Genomic DNA, 26,569 nt, shown 5'->3' with positions numbered 1-26,569 from the left:
CGAGTCTTATGATTGGTTAGTCGAGAACAAGCGTCCAATCACAAAACAGTTTGTTGATTCTGTTCCAGGCCCACTAACACTTGCATAAACAACCGACTCAGAGGACAGACAGACAGCTGAGAGGGGACGAATAATATTCTCCAGAACCTTCGTGTTGTCTTGTGAAGATGAGCAGGTTTACTGGCCTTCTACGGCGTACTTTTGGAGTAATACGAGAGCACGTCGGGACAGACCATCTGGGGAATAAATTACTTCATCCCAGAGCAGAAGTCTTGGACAGGTAAATTCAGACTTGTGCTAACATTAGCCAGTCGTAAGTTCGTTAACAATCCTCACAAATGCAGATAAGTGGAGACAACTTCAAAAGGCGCCTATTAAAACATATATTCCCCAGTGTAACCCCTACAGTATGTTTTAAGGCTGTGCTTGTATTCACTGCTATAAACTAAATTGCTCCTTAACGTGCATATAACTGCTTTTAATGCTCTCGGGTTCAGAATTCTTCACTATACATGCTGTTTATTCTGTATTTTGCGTCAATGTGCTACTATGGATATGGCTTTCGCCTTTCCTCCTTGTAATATTACAAAATTGCCACTAGATGGAGCACCAGTCTCAATAACAACATGTCATTTTGGACTTTTAAAAACAGCTTTCTTTGTCTGTATTTAATGCAAGTCACTGCCAACTGCATTTAAGTTGTTTTGGGAGGCAGAATGACAGCTCCACTGTTCCTGACACTCAAAGAGAAAAGATAAGTCGTTCGCCGTTGCAGATGAAACGATTACTTGTCTGTGATGAGGATTTATAAGGAGGTCATATATCCCTACTGAGACATGGCAGTGCTACAGTAGGTACTGCTCAAGCCAAGCAGTAGAAGTGTGTCAGGCTAATCCATGGTGGGATGCCAATGGTGTCCTTCACACTGCCTCTGACTTCGAAGGCCAAGGACGTGGTTGGGTTGTTGGCCTTCAACACTCAATGGCCAGGCTTACTGTGAGTCCCTCTCCAATTGTCATGTCTTTCTAACGGCAGATAAAAGTGTGTTGAGGACAGGAACATGGCAAGGTGTACACCATGATAATGACTCACTTCAGCAAGGTGAAAGGAGGTTTGTTGGCAATCTCCATCTAGCTTTTGAGGCCCTTTTAAATTTGAGCACTCGATTTATTTTCCTGTTTTTTGTGAGGAATTGTACATGGAGGAAATACTGGTATAACTAACTGTCACTGTCACAAAATGGCAAGAAAAATACAGTGATAATGTCTCATACCTATACATTATCTTCTTTTTGTTGGAAACACAGTGATGCATTCAAGGTGCACAAGTTTTGTCTCGGAATTTAACTCATTGACATAATCTAAGCTATAAATCTCACTTTCCATCTTGCTTTACCACCTTAGATCATGATCAGCAAGGATCCTACACAGACTATGGGTCACGGGTCAGGGAACACAGGTCAAAGAGCAAGACCTCTGCCTGCTTCAGACATGACACTGCTGGTTAACAGGCAGACATTTGGCTTATTAACAACAAAGTTTTTTTTTCCAGAATTATTGTTCTTGAGCAATAATTCCCAAAGAATGTGTCCGTTGATTCGACAGCAGGAATTTAGGAATCATCTTATCCCACCTACACATGCTTGTGTTTGTCTCCCTCTCTTGGTACCATATAATGCAGCCTAGATAAAGTTTATCTTCCACTAGCACAGAATAAATGGATGTCAGACATAGAAAACAGTCGGCGGTACTTTCCTCAGCGGGCGGAACCAAGCGGTTTTGTTTGTTTCTTGTTGTTGTTTTTGTTTGGCTGAGGAGGGACCGACCTCTGGCAGGTTGCAAGCCAGCTTTCTCTCTGACTGAACTTGACTTTGTGCTTCACCTTTTCTCAGCAGTTTGTGGGTAAACTTGCACCCACCTCGTATTTATAATTCATTACAAGGCTGCTCCTCTACCCCTGGCTGTCAGACTATTCAAATGAGACATCACAGAAGCCCATTTTCTAGCACGCTACAGGCTACCGTATTCACTGTCCCGTCACAATGACTGACACTGTAGAGACGCTAGTTGGCTTGTAGGAAAGCTGGTTAGGAACAAACACAGTCATGATTGCAAGACAGGCACATACACGGACTCGCATATGCATTTGTAATAAACATAAAAGAAATATATGCCGCACACATTTTTCTGCCACTCAGCCCATCCAGCCTTGTGGAAATAAAGTAGATGCATTATTCAGTCCATATGTCTTGCTAAAGCGAGCTCTTTTTGATCTTAAACTGATAGGCCAAGCGTGGGCTCACGGCCTTAAGGCATGGACCGCAGGGCTTTCCACTGCAGCACATAAGTAGTGGGTGAAGTAGGTAAGGAAGCTCTCTCTCTGCCTCTCTGTCTGCTTCTTCTATTCATTTGTCCATCCCTGGTGCTCAGTCCATCCCTCTCTACCTTTATCCATGCTTTGCTGCTTCCATTTTCTACCTCTCTCAATCTGTTAACTTCGAAAAACTGGGGCGTAAGCAATCCTGACAGCCAGGGGTAGGCAGCATATTAGGATGTTAATGGCTGGTGAGACAGAAAAGGCAAAAAGGAAACAACTTTTTGTTTTCTATGGGTCCGTCTTTATCTGATTTCAACAACTTCTCTCCTTAGGTTGCCCTTTTTATTTGCGTTCACGTAGTCCTTCCTTCCCTTGCTCCTCCCCTTTATTGATGCCTCTGGATTTCCCTCCTTTGAAGTAATTCCAGTGAAGATTTCTATTCAAAACAGTGGAGTGTTTCAGCAGTGAGAAGGGCTAGGCCCAGCAGAGAGCTTTCTAACCCCCTCTGCTTAGATGCTGCTCCTCATCAAAATGAAAAGGCTGGGTCTGAAGCACATGCCTTCAGAGAGGGAGAATCTCTGTCTTTACTAAAGGTCCAGCTTTAAAGGCCTGCCGTGTGCTGCGGCTGCCTTATAGAGAGAACTATGCTATAGGCGTAGTGGAGGCCCAGTGATTGTTGTCTGTGGCAGGGCTACAAGAGAGCCACTGGCAATCTGGCCACTGGTCTTAGAAGGTCTTTGCCTTGGTGTTGTCTCCATAGAGCTGAATAGAGAATATATATTCTTCTCTCTTTCTGTTTGCGTCTGTCCCCGAGGCCCAGCTCTGCCTCACGCTGCATGGGGCGCCATGTCATGCTGCCCAGATGAAAGCAAAGCATTCTGTGGATGGGCTCATTCGTCTTCAGCAGTGGGCCTGCAGCTTTGACGCCTGCCTTCCCTCCCTTTATTTAGGAAGAGAGGCGCGCTGACATTATCGGCCGCTGCAGGCACATTTGAAAATAATTGCCTGTATGATTGCTATTTTTCTTACCTCTTTGAGGAGGTGTAGCCTTTGTCTTGGAATCAATGGCTGCTCAATACTGGACAGGGGAAAGGCAGTTTCCTTTCATGTCTCAGTGAAAAGGATGTATTTTTAGCGCTATTCATTTTAGCAGTGTGTGCCATGCAGTTTTAATCTATTGGTCCTCTCCACTGTGTGGAGAATGGAAGAGATTCAGAGGTTCTTCAGAGGTGCGCCACGCTGTTGCAGAGAAAAGACGCATTGACTTGTCGTCCTATCACTATCCCTCTCTTTTTGTCTATTATTTATTTGATTCCCCGGCTCTGTTCTATGAAGTGAAAAACTGAAAAGGCCTCAGTTCTGCTATTTCAGGATGGGCGACTCTCGGGACCGAGGGAGGAGGTGTGTGTGCTTTTGCATTAGTGTGTTCATCTGTGATTGTGTACATGTGTTTGTGTGGCAATGCAACTACACACTCAGTGTGTGCACGCGGGCATTTGTATCTCGTTTGTATTTAAAAACGAAGAAAAAAATCTGCAATTGTGTGCTTTCTCTCCACTTCATGCCCTAGCACACTTAACACAACAACAGATGGCTGTGTGTCATCAGAGCGTTGATTCAAGCCGCATATTTCCACAGAAAGAGTCACAGCGGAGAGCGACGAGGGTCCAAATGGCTGTTTATTTTGCCACAAGTCATCCCTAGGGTGTGATGAAGGAAGGTCTATCCTACAGTAGGACACCAAGTCAGTGTTTACCATAGAGCAGTTATGTCCGGCCCCGCCACAGTAAATCATGCTAATTGATCAGCAACTTTGCAATGCATGGGGTTTAAATGAAGGTTGTTTAATCATTATAGGATTTAGCTCATCTTGCCGTATATTGGTTGCCAACTGTGCATTTGTATGTGTATCTGGTGGTACATCATGGAGTGGCTTAACTACTTCATTAAAAAGGCATTTGAAAAGATAGATGCTGAAAATGAGAGATGGGCACGTTCATTTTCAATGGCGGAGCATTTCAAATGGGCCTAGATCCAATATCTGCGGTTTAAGCATTTTGCAGTTCCATTAAACACTGCATATCTACACTAAGACCCGTATCTATATACATTCAGCCTGAATACGAAATTTATTGCTTCTAGATCCTGCAAACTGATTTGTTGTGTGATGAACTATGGTGCACAGGAGATGATGCCAACAGAAGGAAGACAACAAATTAATCAAATCAATTTTTCGAGTTGGCCAAGATGCGATTCACGTCCAACACGCTCATGTCTCTGTTTGGTCAGATAGCCAGTGAGAGGTTTTGACACCTCAGGGCTCTTTGTCGGTCAGAAACGCAACCAGGAAGACTGACAGACAGGCCGACACACAAGCAGACATCTCCTGGAGCCTGCCGCTGCTTATTCAATTCAGAATATTTTAATAAAGCAGACAGGCAGAGAGAAATAAGGCAAGGAGTAAGGGAGAAAAGATAAGGCTGAGGGAGACTCGGGAGGGTGGAGAAGATGGTGGGGTACAGAAAGTGAGTGACAAAGAACAAAGGGGATGCTGACATATGGGGTGAAATTATGGAGTGAAGGGGGGGTGATGGAGAGAGTAAAAGTGAAAGGAAGGTTTCTGACAGAAAGAGGGTGAAATGAGTGGGTGGAACAGGCAGACAGATAGAGGAGGAGAGAGAAGGTGGAGATAGGTTAATGGAGAGAGAGTGGGGGGGGACTTAAGGTGGAGGGGAAAAGAAGGGGGTTGGATGGGAGTGATGGAGGTGAATAGAATAGGGTGGACAGCTCGGTGTATGGACATCACACGCGAGGGCCTCAAAGGAGCTGCTGAGGAAGGAAAGGGGGTCCACACCGCTCGGCAGCCTCACAAAGGATGCTGACTTCCTGGCTCAACACGGCCCCTTTTCTCTAACCCACTGGGCAGGGAGGAGACTTGAAAAGGATGGGTAGTCTTAGGCAGAGCGGGCTAAAGTATCTCCTCCACCCTTAAGTATGCCTGCATTTAGTTAAAAGTAACACACACAGGGGAAATCAAAGTATTCTCTTCAGCATGTTATTACTTCTATATGAATTATTCTCCTCTGTTCTGCCGTGAGTCGCTCAAACCTCAGTGGGATTGACAGCAACAGGGACAAACAGAATGAGGGCTGAATAAAACCGAGCAGCAGCAGCAGCAGCTACTTTACACCTAAGCTTCTCCTCTCTCCAGCACTGATGCCAAACACCGACTGGCCTTTTCCTTATAAACCTCATCCCGCATCACTAGGCTCTGGGCTAATGGGTAACCATGGTTACAGGCCTCACACATCCCCTCCATTTTTTTCCAGGGAAGGAGATTGGAAGGAGGGAGACAGACAGGGGCGAGAGAGTGTCCACATCGGTACCTGGTTGCCCTTGTATCACTGATGCTTATCGGATCACTCCATCTTCATAAAGCTGTCCGTTACGATAAACGTATTGGTCGCCCCCCATCCTTCTCTAGCACACAGCTCAGCTGGAGAGGAACAAACTAGACTCAATCCAGGCTGAAGGTATTGTTGTTTCTGGACGGCTTTTTTGTGTTGGCCTATAACTCGCTGCTTCACCTCGCACAATCATGAAGACTGAGAAAGCAGCTCTCTCTCTTGAGACGGAGTGCTGCTGAATGACATGCTGCTGCTTTTGTCTACATTGCAATCTGTTCAGAGACAAGCAAACATGATGCGTCTTAGGCTAGACATCATGGCGAGGAGCATGAGATGTGGTTCACCAGTTGGGGTCACATGTACAGAGCTCATTCTGTCTGAGTTTTAAGGACTCTCCTTACCCCGGATGGTGCCGATGGAAGTGTGTTCCACTGACACCTGCATCTGTAATGACAAACACAGCGCAGGAGAAAAGCACATGGCGAAAGAGACAGCGCAAGTTGCCAGGAATGACATTGTGGAGGTGAAAAACCTCTCAGGTCGCCCTCAGCAGTACTCACCTGGGAGCTGATGTGTGAAGCTGGGGGTTTTGTGTGCGCGTGAGTGTGTGTGCTGAAGCAGGTGATGGAGTTTAGCGGGGTGTGTTCAGGGTTCAAAGAGCAGCCCTCGGAGCGCATCATGTCTTATTTTAACGAATGGGAAGGATTTGAAGTGCGGCTGCCACAGCAACCCCTCACCCATCCTGCCTCGCTGTCTCCTCCCTTCCTTCCTTTCCTTCCCTTTCCTCTCCCCTCCCCCCGGGTTCCACAGCTAGGGCTCACAGATGAGTCGCGCTCAGACAGGTGAGATGGCTCATGAATATTTATGCAGTGGGAATTCATTCTTCCTGCCTCTGGCCCCTCCCCCTCTCCAATGCAGTGCTGCGTTTGTCCTTCACGGTAAGAGGCAGCGTCCTCGCTCCTGTCCCTCAGGTTAATCTGCCTGCTCTCTAGCCAGTTGTGTGTATGCGTGTGTGTGTGTGCATGTGTGTGTGTGCATGTGTGTGTGTCTAGTAAGTAGGTTTCCCCTAGTGAGTGATGAGAAGGCAGACCTGTCACAAGGGGGCCCGCTGAGATCCAGAGCTCCTAACACCCTTCATACCTCTCTCTCTCTCCCTTTTTCACTCTCTCTTCCTCGCTCCCTCTCAAGGTGGGGAAGAAGGAGGATCTGAACTGTGAATCAGAAAGATATCTTAGCTCGATGACTGTGTGTGTGTCAGGAATCCTAAAGTGAAGACTATATGAAGTTAACACTGAGACTGTAGTTGATCATCTGAAAAATTAAGCTGATCGTGACTGATGTTTGTCTAGAAAAACACAAAACACTCACTGATTAAATATTCCGTTGAATTTTCACCCATTTCATATCATTGGAAACTGAATACTTTGGGATTTTAAAAAATTTTAAAAGAACAAAGAAAGCAACTTTATTAAATGCTGGCACAAATTTATGATTTCAAGTCATGTAAGTACAACTGACTGACTTGCCTTGAATTTTCACGTGTTGAGTTGGATCCTTGTGACGGACATTTTTCATTATTTGTATTCTGTTTCGCTTTGACATTTGAACATCTGTAGTATTTACCAGTACCCGCTTTTAAATGTCATACTTTTATTGAGTTTCTTGGTTTTATATCTTTGCATAATATTACTGTGGATGTGAGTAATCATATTTTAAGACATTACATGGGAGTCTGACAACTTCTAACAGGCTTTTGTCCTTATTTTTTGTCATTTTAAGGAATTAATTGTTAATCAGTTAAATAGCAAAAGGATCTATAGATGCTTGTTTTTGCTAATTTGTCCATATGGTTTTTGTGTTTAAGCTCTATTAGGTTGCTTGCTGATTTGAGAAATAACGAAGACTAAGCTACAAAAATGAAATATCTTTAGATTAATTTGTAATTAACATAATTGTTAGTTGCAGGCAGCTCCTCGAGGTAAGAAATCATTATGCAAAAAATGTGCCAGACCAGCCAATTCTGTTACACTACATTATGTGAAGTGTAGGCCTATATGAAATAATTGCATTCTTATGAAACTCAGTTCTAATACGGCTAATTCTTTTATCAGCTCATGTTAAGGTAATGCCATTTTTAAGAGAACTTCTCTATTTCCTTTGTGCTTTTGTTGTAAAAGCAGCATAGCCTGGACCAGTGTGTTTGTCATAGTAGATCAGAGATTACCAAGAGAGTGAAATTCACCCCAATCAGACAGACAAGCCTCCCCTCCAATGTGTATGTGGTGGGAGGATCAGTCATGTTTCATAAATATATGTACATACTGTATTTGTTATTCAAATCCAAGGATAAAAGCCGTGGTGGAAGGGGTTTAGTCATGCTGCAAAAGCAACAAGACAAGAGGAGAGCCATGTTGGAGTGTGACAGAGAGACGAGGGGGAGATGCAACGTAGCAGAGAGAGATAGAGACACAGAAGAAGTAGGTGCCTCTCTTTATGCTTATTAGCTAGGCATTAGCTGTAGCTAAGCACATTGCTTGTGGGGACTGTAATATAATTGTACCATTTTAGTCTGCTGCCACCCACACCCAGTGCAAATATGGATATGATCTGTTTATAATTAGCATACCTGTTAAATGCATTTGATAGTATTGCCTAGAGAACACAGCCTTTTGTTTGCTGGCAGTTATTTTTGTTGTGCTACCGTGGGGGTTTTCTAGGAAACCGTTTCTCCAAAGACATTTTACGGCGTGCATGTAAACAAAATGCAAGGATCATATAATGTGTTTTGCACAAATTGCTGGGCAAGCTCTGCAGATAAGGTGAGAGAATGCGGTGTTTAGTCAGACCTGGATATCACAAAAATAAAGCTGCAGAGCTGGAGCCTGTGAGGCCCTATAGTGACAATCTAGTGGGAACCAAAGCAGAACCAAAGCAATACTAGCCTAATTAGCTGACCTGATTACTATATAGGCTGGATAAAGTATGGAAAGGAGTCATCCTCATAAGACATAATTACAGAAGAGCACATGCACGAAAAATGCTTTTGTCTTTACTGAAATTAGTCTAAAAGCCAACAAATACATTTTAGTTAAGGAGACACAAGTGAAGTGACTACGCAGCCCACACTTAGCCACTTTTTCAGAGTGCCATCATTTATCCATCCCAGCACCATACCTATCTGTTATGGCTGAAGTAAACATTAAGGCCATCAGTCTGCAGTGTGCACGGAGGTGGTTGCCTCCATTTGTCCATGTCCAGTCAGCTGCGGAGAAACTGTGATGGAATCCTGACAGATTGTCTGTGTTTTGGAGCGTGTTGTTTTCCTTGCCCATCCATTTCTCTCCTTCTAGCCATGTTTGCCATGCATCATCACTCTCTCTCCCTCTCTTCGTCTCTCTCTCCTTGCTTCTACCTCCTCCTTCCTTGCCTCATCATTTCTCAGAGGGATGGAAGCGATGGATAGACATCCGGCTACCTGTGAGAACAAACTACAGAAGCACAGCACTTGTTATTAGTGAACGCTGCAGGACCACACAAAGACCCAACACAACTGGGTGTTTTTAATTCTCTCACTCTCTCTTATTGTGTCTGTATCTCCCTCCATTGCTCCCCCTCCTGCCTTCGTCTCCATGTCATTGTGTGCCAGCCAAACTTGTCTAATCAGCAGATTTGACCAAAATAATTGGCCGTGGCCTTGCTGCTAGCGAGCGTCGTGCTGTATACAGATAGGGAAAGGAGCACTTAATATTCCACGCAGCTCGTGCCTCTCCCGTTCTCTGTGATATCTGACCTCTTTTGTCTCCTGCTCGGCTTGATGTTGATTTTGGAGGGCATTGTTAGCCAGAGCACTGTGATTGGAAGAGGTTGCCAGTGAGGGGGGCTGTGGTTGGTTGGGTTAAAGGGAGGCTGATTTGCATAAAGGCTTAGCCCAGATTTGGAGCCACTCAGCGAGATCTGAGGAGAAGGGCCCGAGGGCCACGAGGTAATCATCCATGGCCTGTCACAGCACTGTCATCCCTCCGTGTATTTGTGTGTCTGTTCGTCTGTCTGTATCTGTGTGTCTGTGTGCGCAGGAGACAGAGAGCATTGTGTCTGCACCTCTTTGTGTTTGTTTGTGTTCCTTCGCATTTTGTATGCATCATTGTTGAGCATCTCTATCTCACTCTTGCTTCCTCCTGCTGTTTTATTTTTTTCCCAGGAAGGCTCGTCCGTGCCAAGCGGATGGTAGTGGCAGCCAATCCTACAGAATATGAGTATATGGAAGGCAACATTCCGATGGAGTGGGATGGTAAGTCTGGACTGCAGCATCACTGTTACATACTTAAACTATCACTAACATGGATAAATGACAATGTTAACAAAAGAGCTATCCAGCAGAGTACACAAAGTGCGGCACAAATAAAATGGAATGACAAATCCGTGGCTGCATCTTTTGGGGCCTAGGCTAATCCATCCTTTTTTCATACTGCATGATGGAATGGGGGTTGGGAAAAGTGTATTCATGAGTTTATCAAAGATGCCTTCTGCTGGTGTTATACAACCGTACCATAAAATAGTGTTTCAAATTTCTTACAACTGGATACAAACTGTTCCCTCTGTCTCAGACTGGCTTTATCCACCTTAAACCCCTCATCCTGCTTCGCCCCATCCCTCATGCATTTTCATCAGGATGCAAATAAGAAAGGGATAAAAGAGGCCCAGAATCCCTGTGCTAGCTGGAGGAAGAGTTGCAAAATCTCTCTCTCTCTCTCTGTTTCTGACTCCCTTTAACCTGCTCTGCTGTGCAGCCAGCTCAGCCAAAATAGAGCTTCTTAAAAAGAAAAAAAAGATGACAGACAGACACAGTTCCACTCAGGAGGAAAAAGAAGGACAGAGGTATTGATGAAGAATGACAGAGTGTGTACTTTCAAATTCAAAGATCAGAGCAGTTCCACACTTTCTCTGCTGAGACACAGCACTCAATGGCCCTTCTCTGCCTAGACTAAAGCAGTATTAATGTTTTGAGTTTACCATGTGTATAGCTGTGTGTGTTTTCCCTATAGTTTGCTAAGTGAAATGAAACAAAACAAACTAAAAAAAACCCTGGATACATTCCCCCAGCTAGCTTGGTTACTCGGTAGTCACACTGAGCTACTGTAGTGCCCTAAAACTTAGTGATGTTATAGCTGCAGCCTTTAAATATGACTGCAGGTTTTGTTTGTGCAGCGTATGTTTGTGTGGGTGTTCTCACTCTTCTTTTTTTTCCCCCCCTCTCTCCTCCTCCAGCTTGGATCCGAGGCAGACGGAAGGAGCCCCCCTCCGTTGAGGTACGTCTCCCCCAGCTTCCCCGCTGCGCTGATGGTTGGACTCTGGGGGACTAGTTACAAGGGAGGGAAAAGAAGCAAAGATGGAAAGGAAAGGCTTTGATTTGTTTTATCTTACAGTTTCGAACTGAATCCAGGAACTTTGGGGGACAGGTGTTAAAATAAACAGCAGCTCAAGTGCATTGATGGCGAGACTGAGAGCAAAAACAGCCTCTGAACAAGGGGCTCACTGACACCATGTCCTAGTTTACTTTCCTTTTTTCCAGCAGAAGCCTGCATCTCGGCTTTTTGTGTTTTATTTCTGGCAGTCTCGAAGATGGGAATGGTGAAGGAGTGCAGTTTTCCCCCTGTGTACCTCTCACTGGGTTTATTGCTCTTTAAATGTGAGAATGCTGGAAATTATTCGGCCTGTGAAATGTGGGTCTATAGGAAATCCCTTGGAAGGCCAGTACCCAGGCACTCTTTCTATCTCTCTGTCCTCTCTCCCTGCCAGTAGCCAATGCCATCCCCTGCCTCCATTGCCAGAACATTCTCTTCCAATTTTCTGCCTTGCGTCTGCCCAATAGCTGCCATCGACAGCTGGACAGTGTTGATGTGGCCAAGGCTTCACTCCCAGCACATTACCCTACCCCTTGTCACGCTCCCTCTCTTCCTGGTCCAAGCCGACATAAATTGATTGGATTAAATCCTGTCATTAACAGGCTGGAAAAGCAGCTCAGTATGTTTGTCTCCCTCCCCAAAGCAAGGCTTTTTGGCCATGGCTCTCCCCTCTCTTTTCCAGTCCTTCAGTTTTGCCAGCACACAACAGCATTATGCCCAGTCCTCCCTTCTTTTTTGGCTCCTCGCGCCGGGGCGAGGCTAACATCACTGGACACTAGCAATGGCTCAAGTGGGTAACTATTCCACCAGTGGACAGTGTTCAGTTTGTAATTGTTTCCACAAGTTGGAATGGTTGTTTATATTGTGAATGCCTCCTGTCATGTTAGCTTACCAATTCCTTCCAAGTACTACATTATTAACCGGGGTTTATTGGACCAATATAGGTTAACTGAACACGCTTGTTGTTTTTCTAGTGAATGCCCTACTTCATACTCGACAGATACACACATTTGTTCCTGGAAGCTCCCCATTTCAACTTCATTTCTCTTCCACTTTCGAGTCATGAGCAGCTGATGCTCTAAGACACAACAGAGTCGGTTGATTATGGAGTGGAAATTAGAACTGCTTCAGTGTTGCAAGACAGTTTGCAGGTTCCAGCGAATAATCTTGTGGTCACACTCCGTTTTCACAAATCTTCAGGAAACTGCCACCTCCACATTTCCAACACCACAGGGTTTTGGAAGATCAGATAATGACGAGTGGGGTTGGACAATATGACAATAAATTTGTCAAGTGTAACAGATTTTGGGGCTGCACATTGACGTAGTGGTTAACACTTTCGACTTGTAGCAAGAAGATCTTCAGTTCAAATCCTGGGGTGGGCCTGGGATCTTTCTGCATAGAGTTTGCATGTTCTCCCTGTGCATGCGTGGGTTTTCTCTGGGCAGTTTGGCTTCCTCCCACAGTCCAAAAATATGCTGAGGTTAATTGGTTACTCTAAATTGCCTGTAGGTGTGAATGTGAGTGTGAGTGTCTGTCTGTATATGTAGCCCTGTGACAGACTGGCGACCTGTCCAGGGTGTCCCCTGCCTTCGCCCGAGTCAGCTGGGATAGGCTCCAGCACCCCCCGCGACCCTAGTGAGCATAAAGCGGTGTATAGAGAATGGATGGATGGATAACAGATTTTGCTGTACAGTGTGATGCTAGTTGTGGCTTTAAAATAACTTGACAGCAATCATGGGTAGTGTTGGAGAAATGACAAGCAGGGCTGCCTCAAAAGATTTTTAAAAAATGTTACATCTATGTCAAATGAGATTCATCCGATGTTAAATATATGTAATTTAAAAAAAAGTTTGCTCAACATCTATCCATGTAATTGTAAAAGATTGTGTTAGAGATTTCTCCGTATCATCCACACCCAATGCCCTCTGTCCATCTGTAGCATTACAAGAATCCAATATTTAATATCAGAGTTGTCTTTAGGCATTTAGTTCCCCTGTATATCCATTATATAAACAGATAACTTTTTTGTATGTGGCTGTGAACAATTGGTTCACGTTCCACGTTCATTAAAAAAAAACAACTGTGAATTGTGATCTTCAGCTCTTTCTTATGGATTGTCACTGAGTACCATCAAACTTACAGCAATTACTGCTAGTTACCATAGGTAGGAAATAGGTAGGAAGCTTGTTCATTTTTAATTAGGTAATCCATCCAGAAGTCTTCTGACATTTATCTGGATCTAGGTCATGTAAATTGATTAATTATAGTCCTATGAATTGTTGTTACATATAGCTGGGAAGTACTGACAAAAGTATATGAATTCACGTACTAAATGATTATAGGCCATACCATCCCTGTGGGTCGTCCATCATTCTGTGACAGTGAAAAAGGTCTCAGATTGCATTCCATGCGCTATTATAACGGACTTCTTACATTTCATTTGGGTGATGAGTGCAGAAACCTTGAATAAGTATTTGTGTATTTCATAGGAGCTGCTGAAGAATGAGTCCCAAAGGGAGGCGATCAAGCTGAAGGCCAAGGAAGTAGAGGAGAAAGATCTGGCTCTACAGGCTAAGGAGTACGAGGAAGGTCTTGTGGCAACTCCTGCAAGGACTGTGGCTAAGGGTCACGCAGCTTCCACCAGCTTCGGCAAGCAGGAAATCAGTGAGGACCCAACCAGCACTGCAAACACGTTCCAGCCTGGCTCCTGGATGCCCACTTCCAAGAAATAGACTGAGACACCCACATTGACTGAGACTGCTGTACACTGTAATACAATCCAGAAGCAAGGCCCTGCAATAAAAACTGCGTTTGTGAAACCGATATTCACTTTTAGTTGAGATTTAATCTCCTTTCAGTATAATGCAATCCAGGTCAACAACCCCATAAACTATGACCTCAGAAATAACCAGAGTTTAATCAACTTGTCTCTCGTCTTCACAGAGGAAGTGTTTATTTCAAGGCAGTTTTATTGGACTGCATTACATTATAAATGGGTTCCTTCTTTCCTTGTCTCTCTGTGTATATTGTATATACGCAAGACAATATCCATCACACATCCTGAAGCTGACTTTAAGTGATGACAATAACTATATTCAGCTGAAAGGTATGTGAATAAAGAAATGGTTGTGCTTCAGTAGCGTACGGAGTACAACACAAATGTTTTAGAAATACTGTAAGAAATTTTGTAAAACATAATAAAATGTAATTGAAGTAGTATAACACAGTGCTAATGTTTCTGTTTACCATGCAGGTGGTGTCCACTGCTCCAAAATCACAAGTTACAAAAATGCATACTGTTACAGTAAACTGATCCCAGGAAGAAATTCTCCCTTGGTCATAGTGCACGCTGTCCAAAGTCACTGGAAAGAGTTCAGCATAGCCAATTCTTGGACAAAGCAGCATGAACTGGATTGTTGCAGTTGAAAACGACGTCTCCCTGCTCATCTAAGTTCTTCTAAATGCTCTAAAGAGATGACAGTTCTCTGCACCCAGGGATGAATGAAGCTTTATAAAAAATTAAAAAAAAACAGAAAAAAAATCTCTTCACTTGTCTGCATTTGTAATTATTAGTTTCAGCTGCTTCCTCACAGGCTGACAAGTACTTAGACTTTCAGCACCTATAAAAGTATCAATCCACAGTGGACTTTTGAATGTTTTATTTTACATCACTGAGTCACAGTGAATGTAATTCATTCTTTATACTGATGAACAGGAAAAACACTATTAAACTTAACACAGATCTTTACAAATATACCTAAATAAAGAACATACAGTATGCAGAACACAAAGCTGTTTGCATTAAATTAAAACTCGGCCAAAACAATCCTTCATGTTAGTATTTAATAAAGGCACTCTAGGCATTAGGTTCATCTTTCACAGCTGTTATGTATTTTCTCTGCTTTTATGAATTATCTTTATGTACTGCAAGGGCTACTCTATGCAGTGGAAATGTTCTTTTACCCTCCTGACTTGTTTTTCTTTTTCCTCCATATGGCAGTTTTTCTTTTATTTTTTTTTCTTTTGGTCCCAAACTAGTGGGACCTTACAGATGCAAGAGTATTTAAGCTAAATCCACTTATTGCATTCCTATTGCACACAGCTATGTTTATGCAATGTATAGGTTGTCTGTGTAGTTAAAAAACAGGAGTAGGTAAATAATTTGCTTGTTCATTAAATTAAAAGCATTTCTAAGATTTTTATAATCCAATATTAAATCCATAAAGAGAAAGTTTTCTTATCAACCATGAAAACTTTATTGACCAGAAAGTAATAATTTGGATAACTTGAAAGTGACTGAGTTTAAAAAAAGTTCCAATATGTTCATTACATGATCAATTCTTCAGAACAGGGATGCTAACAATGGAATGCAAGGTGTTGCAACAGCTGCACAATATAACAGCAGCTCTCTGTATAAAAGCATCACACAGATGACCACTGCGCTCTTGCTGACCAAAGTCCCACTGGGACAAGCCTCCTCTGGGCAGTACTGTCCATCTCAGCACTGTTAAGTCTGTGGGTCCAGTGTCCCCCCCTCCTACCCTGGACATAGTGGCCCTGTGCTGACAGTAGGGCTGGGACAAGGAAGGGCACCGTGTCATTATTTGGAATAAGGAGGGCTGTGAGCGTGATGGCTGCTCGTCCTTTTTTATGCCCTCATCCTGCCCCTCACAGGCTCAGTCTTTCTTGGTCCTCTTGGCTTTGGCTATGTTTTCCTGACGTTTCTGCTTTTTCTTCTGTTCACGGTCACGTGCCTCAATCATCTTGGCCAGTTTCCAGGACAGCAGTGCACTGGCAATGAAGAGAGGGGTGAGGGCCAGTATGACAGTAGTGAGGAAACCGTAGGGGTCTTTGGCAGCCCACTCCACCACGTACTCCGCCCATGCTCGGACGTCAATCATCCTGCTCAGCAACAATGAGGTTTAATCAAACCTGAGAAAGAGTACCATGAGAAAAAAAACTGTAAATGATAAGAGCCGTCTACTGGTAAATATACTGGGAGTGAGTGTAAACATTTCACAGTCTATGCAATTCCAAAATGTCACTATCAACAATATATACAACAATATAGTACATTTACAGGAAAATCAAATGAGAAATAATTCATTGAAAAATCGACCACATAAGTAATTAAACGGTCAACTGTGAAAAATGTATAATAAAACAGCTTAATTAAGGAAAAATATATGGCTTGGTTACTCTAATATTTTAGATCCTTTCGAATTAAGGTATGAAATAAGCAAACAGTTCACTGTATTCTTATATTTAATGAACTAAACAATCTCAAAAAACTGTATAAATGTATAAATCGACACAAATTAACTGATCATTAGTTGTAGCCTTTAACCTGATATGCACTTTCTGACTCATCAGCAAACTTAATAATGATGAGATAAGGGACTTTCTGACTTGATGCAAGAAAAAAAATCCAACATTGCTATAAAGCTATTCTGCTCAGTGTTTTTGCAATATTGCGCAAATTGACTCCAGACACTTATTACATTACTAGAATGACCATTCATAACAATGCTGTATAAACTGTTAAAAAGTATGGTAAAATCTCTGACAGAATCAATACATTTCGTGTCGACGTATATACATGTGTAACCGGAATAGATATTCATAAGGACATCTCGTTTTGGGTCAAACTATTTAAAATTCAGAGTTCAACTCAGTTGATGCTCTACACACTGGACTGCATGCTAAAAGTGAAATAGTAGCAGTATTATCATAGGACATTCAGTACTAGCGAGTCAAAACTTGATTTAGTAGGTTATAATGGAGGATTAGGTATCTTTAATGAGTAAAAAAAAAAAACATCGTGAAAACTAAGACAGAGGAAAGTCCAGAGGTGATTACTGTAAGACTTTGGAGTTTGATAAGAGATATAAAACTAAAGCCATCTGGAGTCACTTTGAGCTGGTGCTCTTTAGTATTACGGAATTCTTTCCGGGGAAAAATAAACACTTGACTTAGAAGTTGTTGTTTAATACAATTTGTCACAATATTGCCAAAACACGGAAACAAACAGATGCTACACAACAGTCATCATTAAGTAAACAGGTCCAGTGATTTACTCACACATTCATGACAACTCGTTAGCCTGACCGTTACTTACTGCGCTCATTCCTATTGACCTAACTTAAAGCACAGAGATTAGATTAGATTCCATAAACTATTTCAGTTATCACAGGTGTGTCCACTGTCCTCACTTTTATAGCAAACGGAGTCAGCATTGGGGTTTTATTGAGCTACTTAGTGGAAGTTATAGCTATTTCTTAAGCGGCTAACTAGCATCAGCCAGTGTCGCAGCTAGCTTACAATAAATGTATTCAAAGACGGCTATGAACCATTCGCTCTAGCTACATTGTTAAACGAAGAAGCTAAGCTAAAAAAAATTGGTTCGTCTGCTAATGGGACTAGATATGAATTTCGAAAATACAGCCAAAATATTCGGTTTAATTTCCACAACCGCTAGCTAACCCGCCTATCCGTGACGGCCTAACTTTGAGGAGCAAGAGCGTTGATTTTCGGCAAAACAACTCAACAATAACGCGTTTGGATGTGACAAAACGTCGAGTCTTTGTTTTGATTTCGATTAATTGTGGCATAACGCGCACCACAAATAATAAATAAACTTACCAAAGTGCAGAAATCTGTGTATATATATCCACAATGAAAGCGATGAGCTCCTCCCTGTTCCGGAAAGTGTAACTGGTGTGGTTCCTACTTGATGTGGCATTCACGTAATGTCGGTAAAATTGGAAAACGAGCAAAATTGCTCGTTTTCTGACTTAGTAGCCTTCATCCCTTATTCCAAAGCATGTAGCCATACCACTAGCTATGTAATAAGACCCATTCTGACAATATGTTGTTGAAATAGTTGCAGCTGTTTTCAACAAATGAAGATCTCGTCAACACTTTGGAGTGCTCGTATTTCAATTCTAATAATCTTACGTGAATGCAGCATTAGCAGCTTCCTCGTGATTGGATATGACGCAATTCTTAAACGATGGGAAATGTAGTCCTTTAACCTTTGAAAGCTATTTTATACGGTATGCACACAATCAGAAATTGTGCAGAGACTAAATGCCCTAAAATGTACTGAGCCACACGATTTTTCACATCTTGGAACTGCTGTCACGCTTTAATTAAATATGGCAGCGCAATATTCTTGATTTTATGTTATAGTCTGGCCCTGTGTGCTTAAAAGAGATTAGTTGTGTGATACTTGTTAACTTAATTTTTGGAGCTTGACCAATGTGCCCAGTGCCCTATAAGAAAACATCACATCAAACAGCAGTTAATGTACTTCTCTTAGCTTAGAAAGTTATGTTTATCAGTATATTAACATTAAACTGCTTGACAGGAACAGGCCAGAGGCTTTTAGGCGCACACAGTAAATGTAGTAAACCAAACAATAAATGTACATGCAGAAGAATAGATGAAACCAGCCGTAATAAAAAGAGAGAGGCATAAACTTCCCCTGGGGACAAATAAAGTTTTCTGAATCTGAAAAAATCTATTTTTATTGTTATGGATGTTGTTTTTTTTCTCTTTTATTCTTAATATTAGTAACAAAAACATGTGGCATAAAGTGAGTTGAAGAAAGCTTTAAAGCCCTTTATTTGTTTAGGATGGAAAATTTAAGATGTAAGTTTTGGTTAAAGTAAATAAAACACTGGGTCTTTATGAGTGAAACAATCAGATTATAGCCAATTCTGATAACAATATCAAAAAAGCTGTGATCATGGCTGCTGAAGGCACATATGCTGGATTAAAGTCAACATCGAATACAGCACTTGAAGAATAAAACACAACTAAATGAACACAGTGTAGTCAGAATGTACACAGACAGAATCAGATCACACTTATTTGCAGCTGAAAATCCTGATCATGTGGAACTGCTCAATCTGAAGAATAAAGAACATTACAAGGTAATAACTGAGTCTAAAAAAAAAAGCAAACGGCTGCACTGGCCCTCTGAGAAAAATGACTAACATCACAAAGGAAGACCTGCTGGCTTTGTGAACTTCCTGTGGGGAAGTATTGAAACCAAATCAGGTTAGGCCACATCTGCTCTGTCCATACGGCATGGATCACTTTCAGAGCAGTTCAAAGGCCAGCCTTTTAGACCTACTCACAGAGGAAGGAGAAGGGCAGCTGGGAACACATGCAGCAGACAGACACATTGCAAACACACATTCATGAGTTTACCAGCATAGTTTTGGCTAAGTTTTATAGGCAATTTAGAAAAAAAAAGACATCTCCAACCTGGTGGCTTTTTATGTTACATGCTGATAATTATTAGCTTCTGCTATGTCTCATCAGGCAGCAAGATCCAACGGATGGGCAGTGCAACCACACCCTAACCCCTGATGAGTATTTTACTCCGACAGAAGTGGGCCCCCTATTCATGACACAGCTATGGAACTAACATTATCACCAGACAGGGTGGGGGACCATAAAATGACTGCACCACAATTTATAGTTAACTAGCTCCACTAGTTTGTGTGTTATATGAGACAGAGAGAGAAAACACTACACTTGGCAAGACCTAGAGGAATTTTGAACATCATTTTTTCAACTACTAGAGTGAGTAGAGAGTAGAAAACAGGATGGGATGCAGGGCTCTTAAAGGGGTTCTTAATCAATCAGAGTTTCATAAAGCTGGGAAACTTGCAAGGGCCTAAATAAACAATGGTCAAAATCAGTGGATCCTGCCTCGATATCTGATCTAAAGTCTAAAGTCGGGGTTATACTGCAAAAATACAAGTCTGCCTGCAGGTCACATCAGGTAACTTTGTATGATCATCAAGCTTAAGGCCTGAAATTATCATGTTTCATACACCTCAGTTAGTAAGAGGCTTTCTGATGGAATAATGACAGTCTCAATCACTGTTATTTACTCAGACATAAGGGAGCTCACGGTATGCCGATTATACTGATCTGCATGTGCAAAATCTACAGAGGGACCCACTTAAAATAAAGATAAATAGACTTAAAGAGAGAGAGAGCTTGTCTTTCAGGGTGTGTTTGATTAATCGTCCATAGGCTGCAGCATGGTAAGCCAAACAGCTGCCCGGAATGACTGATGTGACTACAGAGGACAAGCATGTCCAGCTTCATATTTTCATGTTCCTCCTCCCACGGCCTTTTCTGCCTCTGACAGCTGAGAGTCCTTTTGGACTAAAGCCTCGAAAACAACCATCAAGTTGTTATTGAAGAAGCTGGAGCCCGGGGTGGTAGCTCAGGCTCCAAAGGAAAAAAGTCAGCTTTCCTGCCCCCTTTTACCCCTGTGGGAAACTGTGAGGCCGCCCCTGGATTAAGTCCCCGCCTTTAAACTCAAATAAGAAGGAAACTTCAAAGGCCGTCGGCCGCCGGGGCTCCGCCCTCGCGCTCCCGGACGGCTTCACAAAGGATTTGCCGACGTTCGGGAATTCCGCCTCCAGTTCCTTTTATAGCGCCACTCGTGCGCTGGCTGCGCTCCAGGATCCCGCCCCTCCCGGTTACTTTGACAACACAAAGGACTTCACGGAACTCGCAGGCGCCGCCCACCTTTCCAAATAAGGGCAGTCTCTCCATGTACGGCAAACAATCGGTGCGAGATTGCCCTTTTCTCTTCCTTATCCCGTTTATATGATCGGAGAGGAACTGCGCTTCAGGTTGGAAGCGGTGCGATCATGGCCGAGCGAGTCCAGCAGCCCCCAGCCAAGCGGCTCTGCTGCCGGCCCGGCTACAACCCGGCATGCAGGCAGGGGCAGCGGGCTGGAGGAGTCCTGTGTGGCGGCGCGGGGTCCGCTCCGGGAGGGTCGGGAAATGGAAAAACGCACAACCCTGAGTCGTTGCTCGACATCGCGGCACGCAGAGTCGCGGAGAAGTGGCCGTTCCAGAGGGTGGAGGAGCGGTTCGAGAGGATCCCGGAGCCCGTCCAGCGGAGGATCGTATACTGGTCATTCCCGAGAAGCGAGAAGGAGATCTGTATGTATTCCTCTTTCAACGCCGGAGGAGAGGAAAGTGGAACTAGCGGGGACAATAATGACGAGACCCAGCTGCCTTTCCTACGGGGTGTCACTCTGCTGGAGGGTGGCTGGGTGGACAACGTATTGCAAGTCGGTGAGTGGACTATAACGTTACAATAACGCAGGAAGCCAGACCATGATAAACAAAAAACCCATCTAACTCGCACTGTTTGTCTTTTCCACGGAGCCACACCAGACTTTTAAAGGGCTTGTGTTCGCCTTCCATTGCCTCGTCTATTATAAACAATGCAGGGTATTTCCACACCAGTCTACCCTATAGCTGTGTGAGAATAGCCTATTTTAAGATAAGCCCGTAATAGTAGCCCACTTCTTCTTGTTTTTACCCACTGAGCTGCGCGCATTGAATGGCCCAGAGCCATCCCAATTGGAAGCTTAGCACTTTGTTCCTATTTTTGTGTCTTTCCAGCTCTCCATGCCCCCACCAATGGGTACGCAGACAAAAGCCCCCTATATCTTTTCACCGCTGGCTAAATAGACGATATTTAGAAAGGGTGGGAGGGACGGTGATTTAAAGCCACAGTGCTTCTATTTTGTTTGCCAAACACCTTTGTGAGACAGACTGAAGCTTTTCTGCTGCCTTCCCCCCAATATTCACTTAAAGCCCAAGCTATATGCCCCCTATAAACGCAAAGATGCACATTTCTCCCCCTCCTTCTCCTTCCTTCCCTTCAGCTGCATTATTTGTGGTAAAGCTTGGAGTAAACAGAGGTGCTGTAGGCTCAGCAACCCCCTGCCTGCCTGCCTGCCTGCCTGCCTGGCTGGCTGGCTGCCTTTGCCAGAGCCACAATATTTCACTGCATTCGTCAGTGCAATAGACTCAGCTGTCAATCCGACTCCCCACCCTTGGAAACGGTTCAGGATTCTAATCCCATTAGCCTCCCCAGTTCATCTGAATCTTAATGCATTCTGCAAACAAGATTTTATGCATGATCTTCTTCCTCCTCCCCTCCCTCCCTCACCCTCTCTATCTCTCTCCCTTGTTCCCTCTTCCTCTCTCACTTCTTGGCTTACTATCCCTCCAAAGAATCTGTGTGGAGATGGCTTCAGCTCTTGTGGGCTCAGAGAATGTGCAGTGCACAATAGTAGCCATGGAGCAGGCAGACAGGCAGGCAGCTCTCCCTCCCTCTCTGGCCCTGTTTACCAGATTCCCCAGCATTAGGCTCATTTATGTGCTCACTCTTTTGGGGCTTTAGGAAGCTAAACACTCAGCACGGGGTAAAATAAAAAAGTGCTGGGCGTCGCTGAGGAGATACGTGTGCTTTGGAAAATACTCGGAAACAGTGACAAACAGGTTAACAAGGTCATTTTTGTGTGTGTGTGTGTGTGTGTGTGTGTGTGTGTTTGTGTACGTGTACGAGATAGAAAGAGTATGTGTGTCAGTGTGTGCAGGGGTTTGATAAACACAGAGGAGGATTGTACATGCGTCTGTGTGTGTCCTCGTCTGCATGGGCTGTCAGTCTCATCCTGCATGCTCACAGAGAGTGGAGAATGACAGGCGAGTACACAGCAGGAGGAGGGCATGTTATGCTGATTGCAATTTTCGCCCCAGAATTATTTTTTTTCTTAGCTGGGGAAGATAAAGCCAAGGAAGAGAAAATGATAAATAAAAGATGCAATCTACTCCAGGGGACAGGCAGCCACTGGAGGATGAGGGCTTAAAAGCAGGGCAGTATGGGAGGGGGCTGTCAACCACATCACACAGCACATGTATTGGCCCATCAAACGCATACAGTGGGTCTGGCCTGGAAAAAAAAAGTGTGCAGGGTGGTTGGGAGGATGTGTGTGTGTGTGTGTGTGTGTGTGTGTGTGTGTGTGTGTGTGTGTGTGTGTGTGTGTGTGTGTGTGTGTGTGTGTGTGTGTGTGTGTGTGTGTGTGTGTGTGTGTGTGTGTGTGTGTCAGCATGCATGCATGGCTTTGTGTGGTTTCTTGCGTGTGTGTTTGCTGTCAGTGGAATGGGATTCAGTGTTGATGATGAAAGACAGTAGAGCAATAGAATAGATGCGGAGGTTATTGTGTATGGGGGGGAAAGCTAATATACTTGAATGGATCTGCTGTCGCTGTATTCCTCTCCTTCCCCTCCCGTCTCCTCCTCCACCTCCCTCTCTCCCAAGTGAGCAGCTATAAAACTCTCCATATTTACTCCCCTAAGGCCAACTACCAGCCCCCAGTCTCCTGTGATTATTTATCTTTTTCTCAAAGACATTAATCACAAGCTTTTTCCTTTTTTCCCCTCCATCTCTTTCCATACATCAGTGCTATGGAGGGAATGGATAGGGGGGTGGCGATTAAGGGGAAGAGCAATAGATGGGGTGATATCAAGAAAAAGAGGGGAAGCCTAGAGGGAAAATGTGGGTGGAAAATGCAAAAGAGGAAAGAAGCATTGAAATGGTGATTGCAAGAGAAGGGGGATGTATGAAAGTAAAGAATGAAGCGCAGAAAAAGGCAGAGAGTGAGATAGATGGGTTGTTCTCTTTCCCATGCGAGCTCATCTGTTCCAATGCCAGCTTTTGAGATAAATATTCATATATGAATGCAAGTGTTATCTAGCAGTCCACTGCTCCTCGATTATAGCGGGCTTATAACAGCCCAGCTCCAGACCCCTGTGCGCTCTCTCTGCTGTCGAATTGCTGATGAATTTGTCAGCCGCTGAACAGGTAGTGGAACACATACCTAACCTTAACCTGTGCAAAAAGGGTTCTGTGCGTAATAATACATTAAAACCTGCAAATGAATAAAATTAAATATGCATGTTGCTTTGGAGAGCAGTCCCATAATGTCAGCTGTCTGTCATAGAAATTACAGTGTCATGAGCTGATCATAGAAATAGCAGTAAACCTCACCGGTGTGCCAAGTTTGAGCTTTCTTTAGCTTGTCAATCAGACCGTGCTGTGTGCTAACGGAGCATCATTTACGGGTATAGAAAACTTCCAGACCTGCCTGTTCTGATCACAGCATCTGTTCTCCGGTCCCCTTGTGTAATTTAGACTCAGCAGCTCATCACGCTGAAAGGAAGGCTAGTATTATGGAGCCCCGTCCTCTAATTATAGAATTCTAATCCTATGGCTCTAGCATGGCATGACAAAGCATGTTTGCACTTCATTACCCTCCTTCCTGTTTTAGTCCTCCAGTCTGGGTCAAGTTCATCCCCTCTTCTCTCATTTATTCACAACATGTACTGTCCTGCTCCTCCTCCCTTTGACCCCCTCTTATCCCCATGTCTCTAACCGCCCACCCTCCCACACCTCGGAGGCTTTATGCTGGAAGTAGGAAAAAAAACATTTTATTATTTTATTAACACCCACCAGCACACACACATACGCCACCACCTCACTCTTACTATCCTGTTACCGTAAGCCCCATGTCCCTAAGGAGTGACATACTGATGCCTGGCATATGTCGCTCTCTGCAATGTCATTAGCATAGGCTACATGCTACAGCCTCTTTATCCAGCTCCCCTTGTTAGGCTCATTTTTCTCATGAAGCTACATGTCATGTTATCATGCTGCTGCCCCAAATCTGAGTGATGAGGCGGACACTTTATGGCCGCTTTAAATTCAACGAGAGTGAAAGAAGATACGCACATCCTGTAGACTACTTGGGTGTATTTTCTATGGTGGTGTTGTTGGACTAGATAGCCTGTAATATTTTGCCTTTCCCCTGCCTAAAATATCCCCAAATGTCCACGGCAGTCATGCCTGTTTGAGTGTGAATGTCATCCTCCCCTGCTCCACCTATTTCAGAGAAATTGATGTGTGTGTGTGTGCACGTGTTTGTGTGTGCATATGTGTGTGTCTGTCTTTAGCTTCTGCATGCTCATAACTCAGGTTAATTTGTTCACGCTCTGGAGAATCTTAATTAGGTTTCTGCGTCATCTACTCTCTCTCACTCTCTTTTTATCATGATGTCAATGAAACGGTGAAATAACAACCAGGCAGGTGGTTCCCTGTCTTTTAAACGATTTCTTCATGGAACGTGAATGGAGAAAATCACAGCACGGACTCTTCAGAATCTTATGTGTTGCTCCTTAAAGCCACACTTGGGGTGGGTTAATAGAGGGACAGTAGTAGTTTCTTGTGACTTTATATTATATATGTGCTCACCTTTCAGGCAGAACTGTACCAATACCAAACTCAATACAACACACAGGCAGCACCGACAAAACAAAGGGGGGCTAAAAAAACAAAGAATATTTGCACACACTAGGTTATTGTTTGTGTGAAAAAGCAGTAAGCCAAATGCCAAGGAGAAATCTGTGCCACTTACTAAGTTGAAGTAATGCTGGGCTTGTTTGCACAGGAACACACTTGTGCATGTACACACACACACACACACACACACATGCACATTTTTCCTCTGCACTTTTTTAAACTCAGAATTCACAAGGACTTCTTGAGGACCCGCATCGACATTTCAAGCATTTTGTCCACGAAGGTGCAGAATTTAAGATGCCAAACGTAAATCTTGCATGAGCATGTCGTCTGCAAGACACTATCAGGCTGAGTGGAGGTTTTTTTTTTTTTTGGTGGGTGAGGGCTTATTCTTTGTGTTTGTGTGTGGGCTGTTTCTTTTCATGTGGGTGGATCTGGTTTTATTTTCCTGTTAGGTTAGAGAGTTCCTTTATCTTTTTACAATGCCCGTCGAGAATGAGCCTACATGCCTACCACCAAAGACAGAGAGAGACAGAGCGCTTCCGAATATGCCAGGAAACCAATATGTTGTAAAGAGGCTCAGCTTGTGACTTAAGACTTAAAGAAACGCTGACACAATACAACTCTGGGGCATTTTATAAAAATATTCCCCACAAATGTCTCATGTTATTCTGAACAACAAGCTAAGGAGAAGTTCTTTCGCAGGAATCTGTGGAGTAAACCTTAAAGTCGGATGATCAGATGTCATCTGTGGACTGAGCTCCAAGGTGAGAGTGTTGATGGAGCAGTGATCCTGGATCTGGTGCCTGAGGTCTACCCCTAGGCATGTGACTAACCCTGGGCTTGTATCGTCATGGAAACATGACTGAGCCCAGAGCTAGTGTAAACATCTGGCTGTCCAAGAGGGAGACAGAAAGAGAAGGGCAACGATTGCATCCAAGTGAGGAGACGTGGAGTGTTTAGTGAAGGTGCTCTCTCAGGCTGTGTGTATCTGAAAGACTGGGAGAAGCAGATTCCAGGCCTTTGTCCCATTATGTTGGCTGAACGGAAAGAAGATAGGATACCTTTCAGGCCTTGTGTAATGGAAACACCATAGCTTTGTTACTCTTTCTGTGAAGGTGCGACCGTAAATGTGGCTGTGCATATGACTGTATCGGCAAAAGATTGTGTTTTGTTTGTATCTTTTAATACCTTTTAATAGAGTAATATCACTATTTGTCATGTGGTATTGCTTGATCCTACAGGATGTC

General features: G+C 43.6%; 3 protein-coding genes across 3 annotated transcripts in view; 2 read left to right on the top strand and 1 right to left on the bottom strand.

The window, feature by feature from the left end:
- The first annotated feature begins 54 nt into the window (after positions 1–54).
- On the top strand, positions 55–14,350 carry ndufaf2 (NADH:ubiquinone oxidoreductase complex assembly factor 2). The gene is given in 5 exon segments (XM_022205066.2): positions 55–247; positions 249–280; positions 9,922–10,011; positions 10,989–11,029; positions 13,618–14,350. Coding segments are annotated over 5 exon segments (486 nt in total). The 5' UTR covers positions 55–167; the 3' UTR covers positions 13,861–14,350.
- Positions 14,351–14,772: 422 nt separating this feature from the next.
- Positions 14,773–17,930, bottom strand: smim15 (small integral membrane protein 15). The gene is made up of 2 exons (XM_022205067.2): positions 17,771–17,930; positions 14,773–16,060 (listed from the first exon to the last, which is right to left on the bottom strand). Exon 2 carries the CDS (start codon positions 16,027–16,029, stop codon positions 15,805–15,807), a length of 225 nt encoding a protein of 74 aa, XP_022060759.1. The 5' UTR covers positions 16,030–16,060; positions 17,771–17,930; the 3' UTR covers positions 14,773–15,804.
- A 2,816-nt stretch (positions 17,931–20,746) lies between these two features.
- The window catches only part of LOC110958495 (zinc finger SWIM domain-containing protein 6), a 49,022-nt gene continuing 43,199 nt past the window's right edge, over positions 20,747–26,569 (top strand). The window contains exon 1 of the mRNA XM_022205061.2: positions 20,747–21,244. Within this exon, the coding sequence (XP_022060753.1) occupies positions 20,812–21,244 (433 nt within the window). The 5' untranslated portion in view covers positions 20,747–20,811. The remainder of the gene's footprint in view (positions 21,245–26,569) is intronic.

The sequence above is a fragment of the Acanthochromis polyacanthus genome, chromosome 7 (assembly GCF_021347895.1).
Source record: "Acanthochromis polyacanthus isolate Apoly-LR-REF ecotype Palm Island chromosome 7, KAUST_Apoly_ChrSc, whole genome shotgun sequence".
Lineage (NCBI taxonomy): Eukaryota > Metazoa > Chordata > Actinopteri > Pomacentridae > Acanthochromis > Acanthochromis polyacanthus.
This window is presented reverse-complemented; position numbering and strand designations above follow the sequence as displayed.

Bases quoted from the DNA above. Each gene is read 5' to 3' on its own strand.
- smim15 (XM_022205067.2), bottom strand. From the start codon at position 16,029: ATGATTGACGTCCGAGCATGGGCGGAGTACGTGGTGGAGTGGGCTGCC.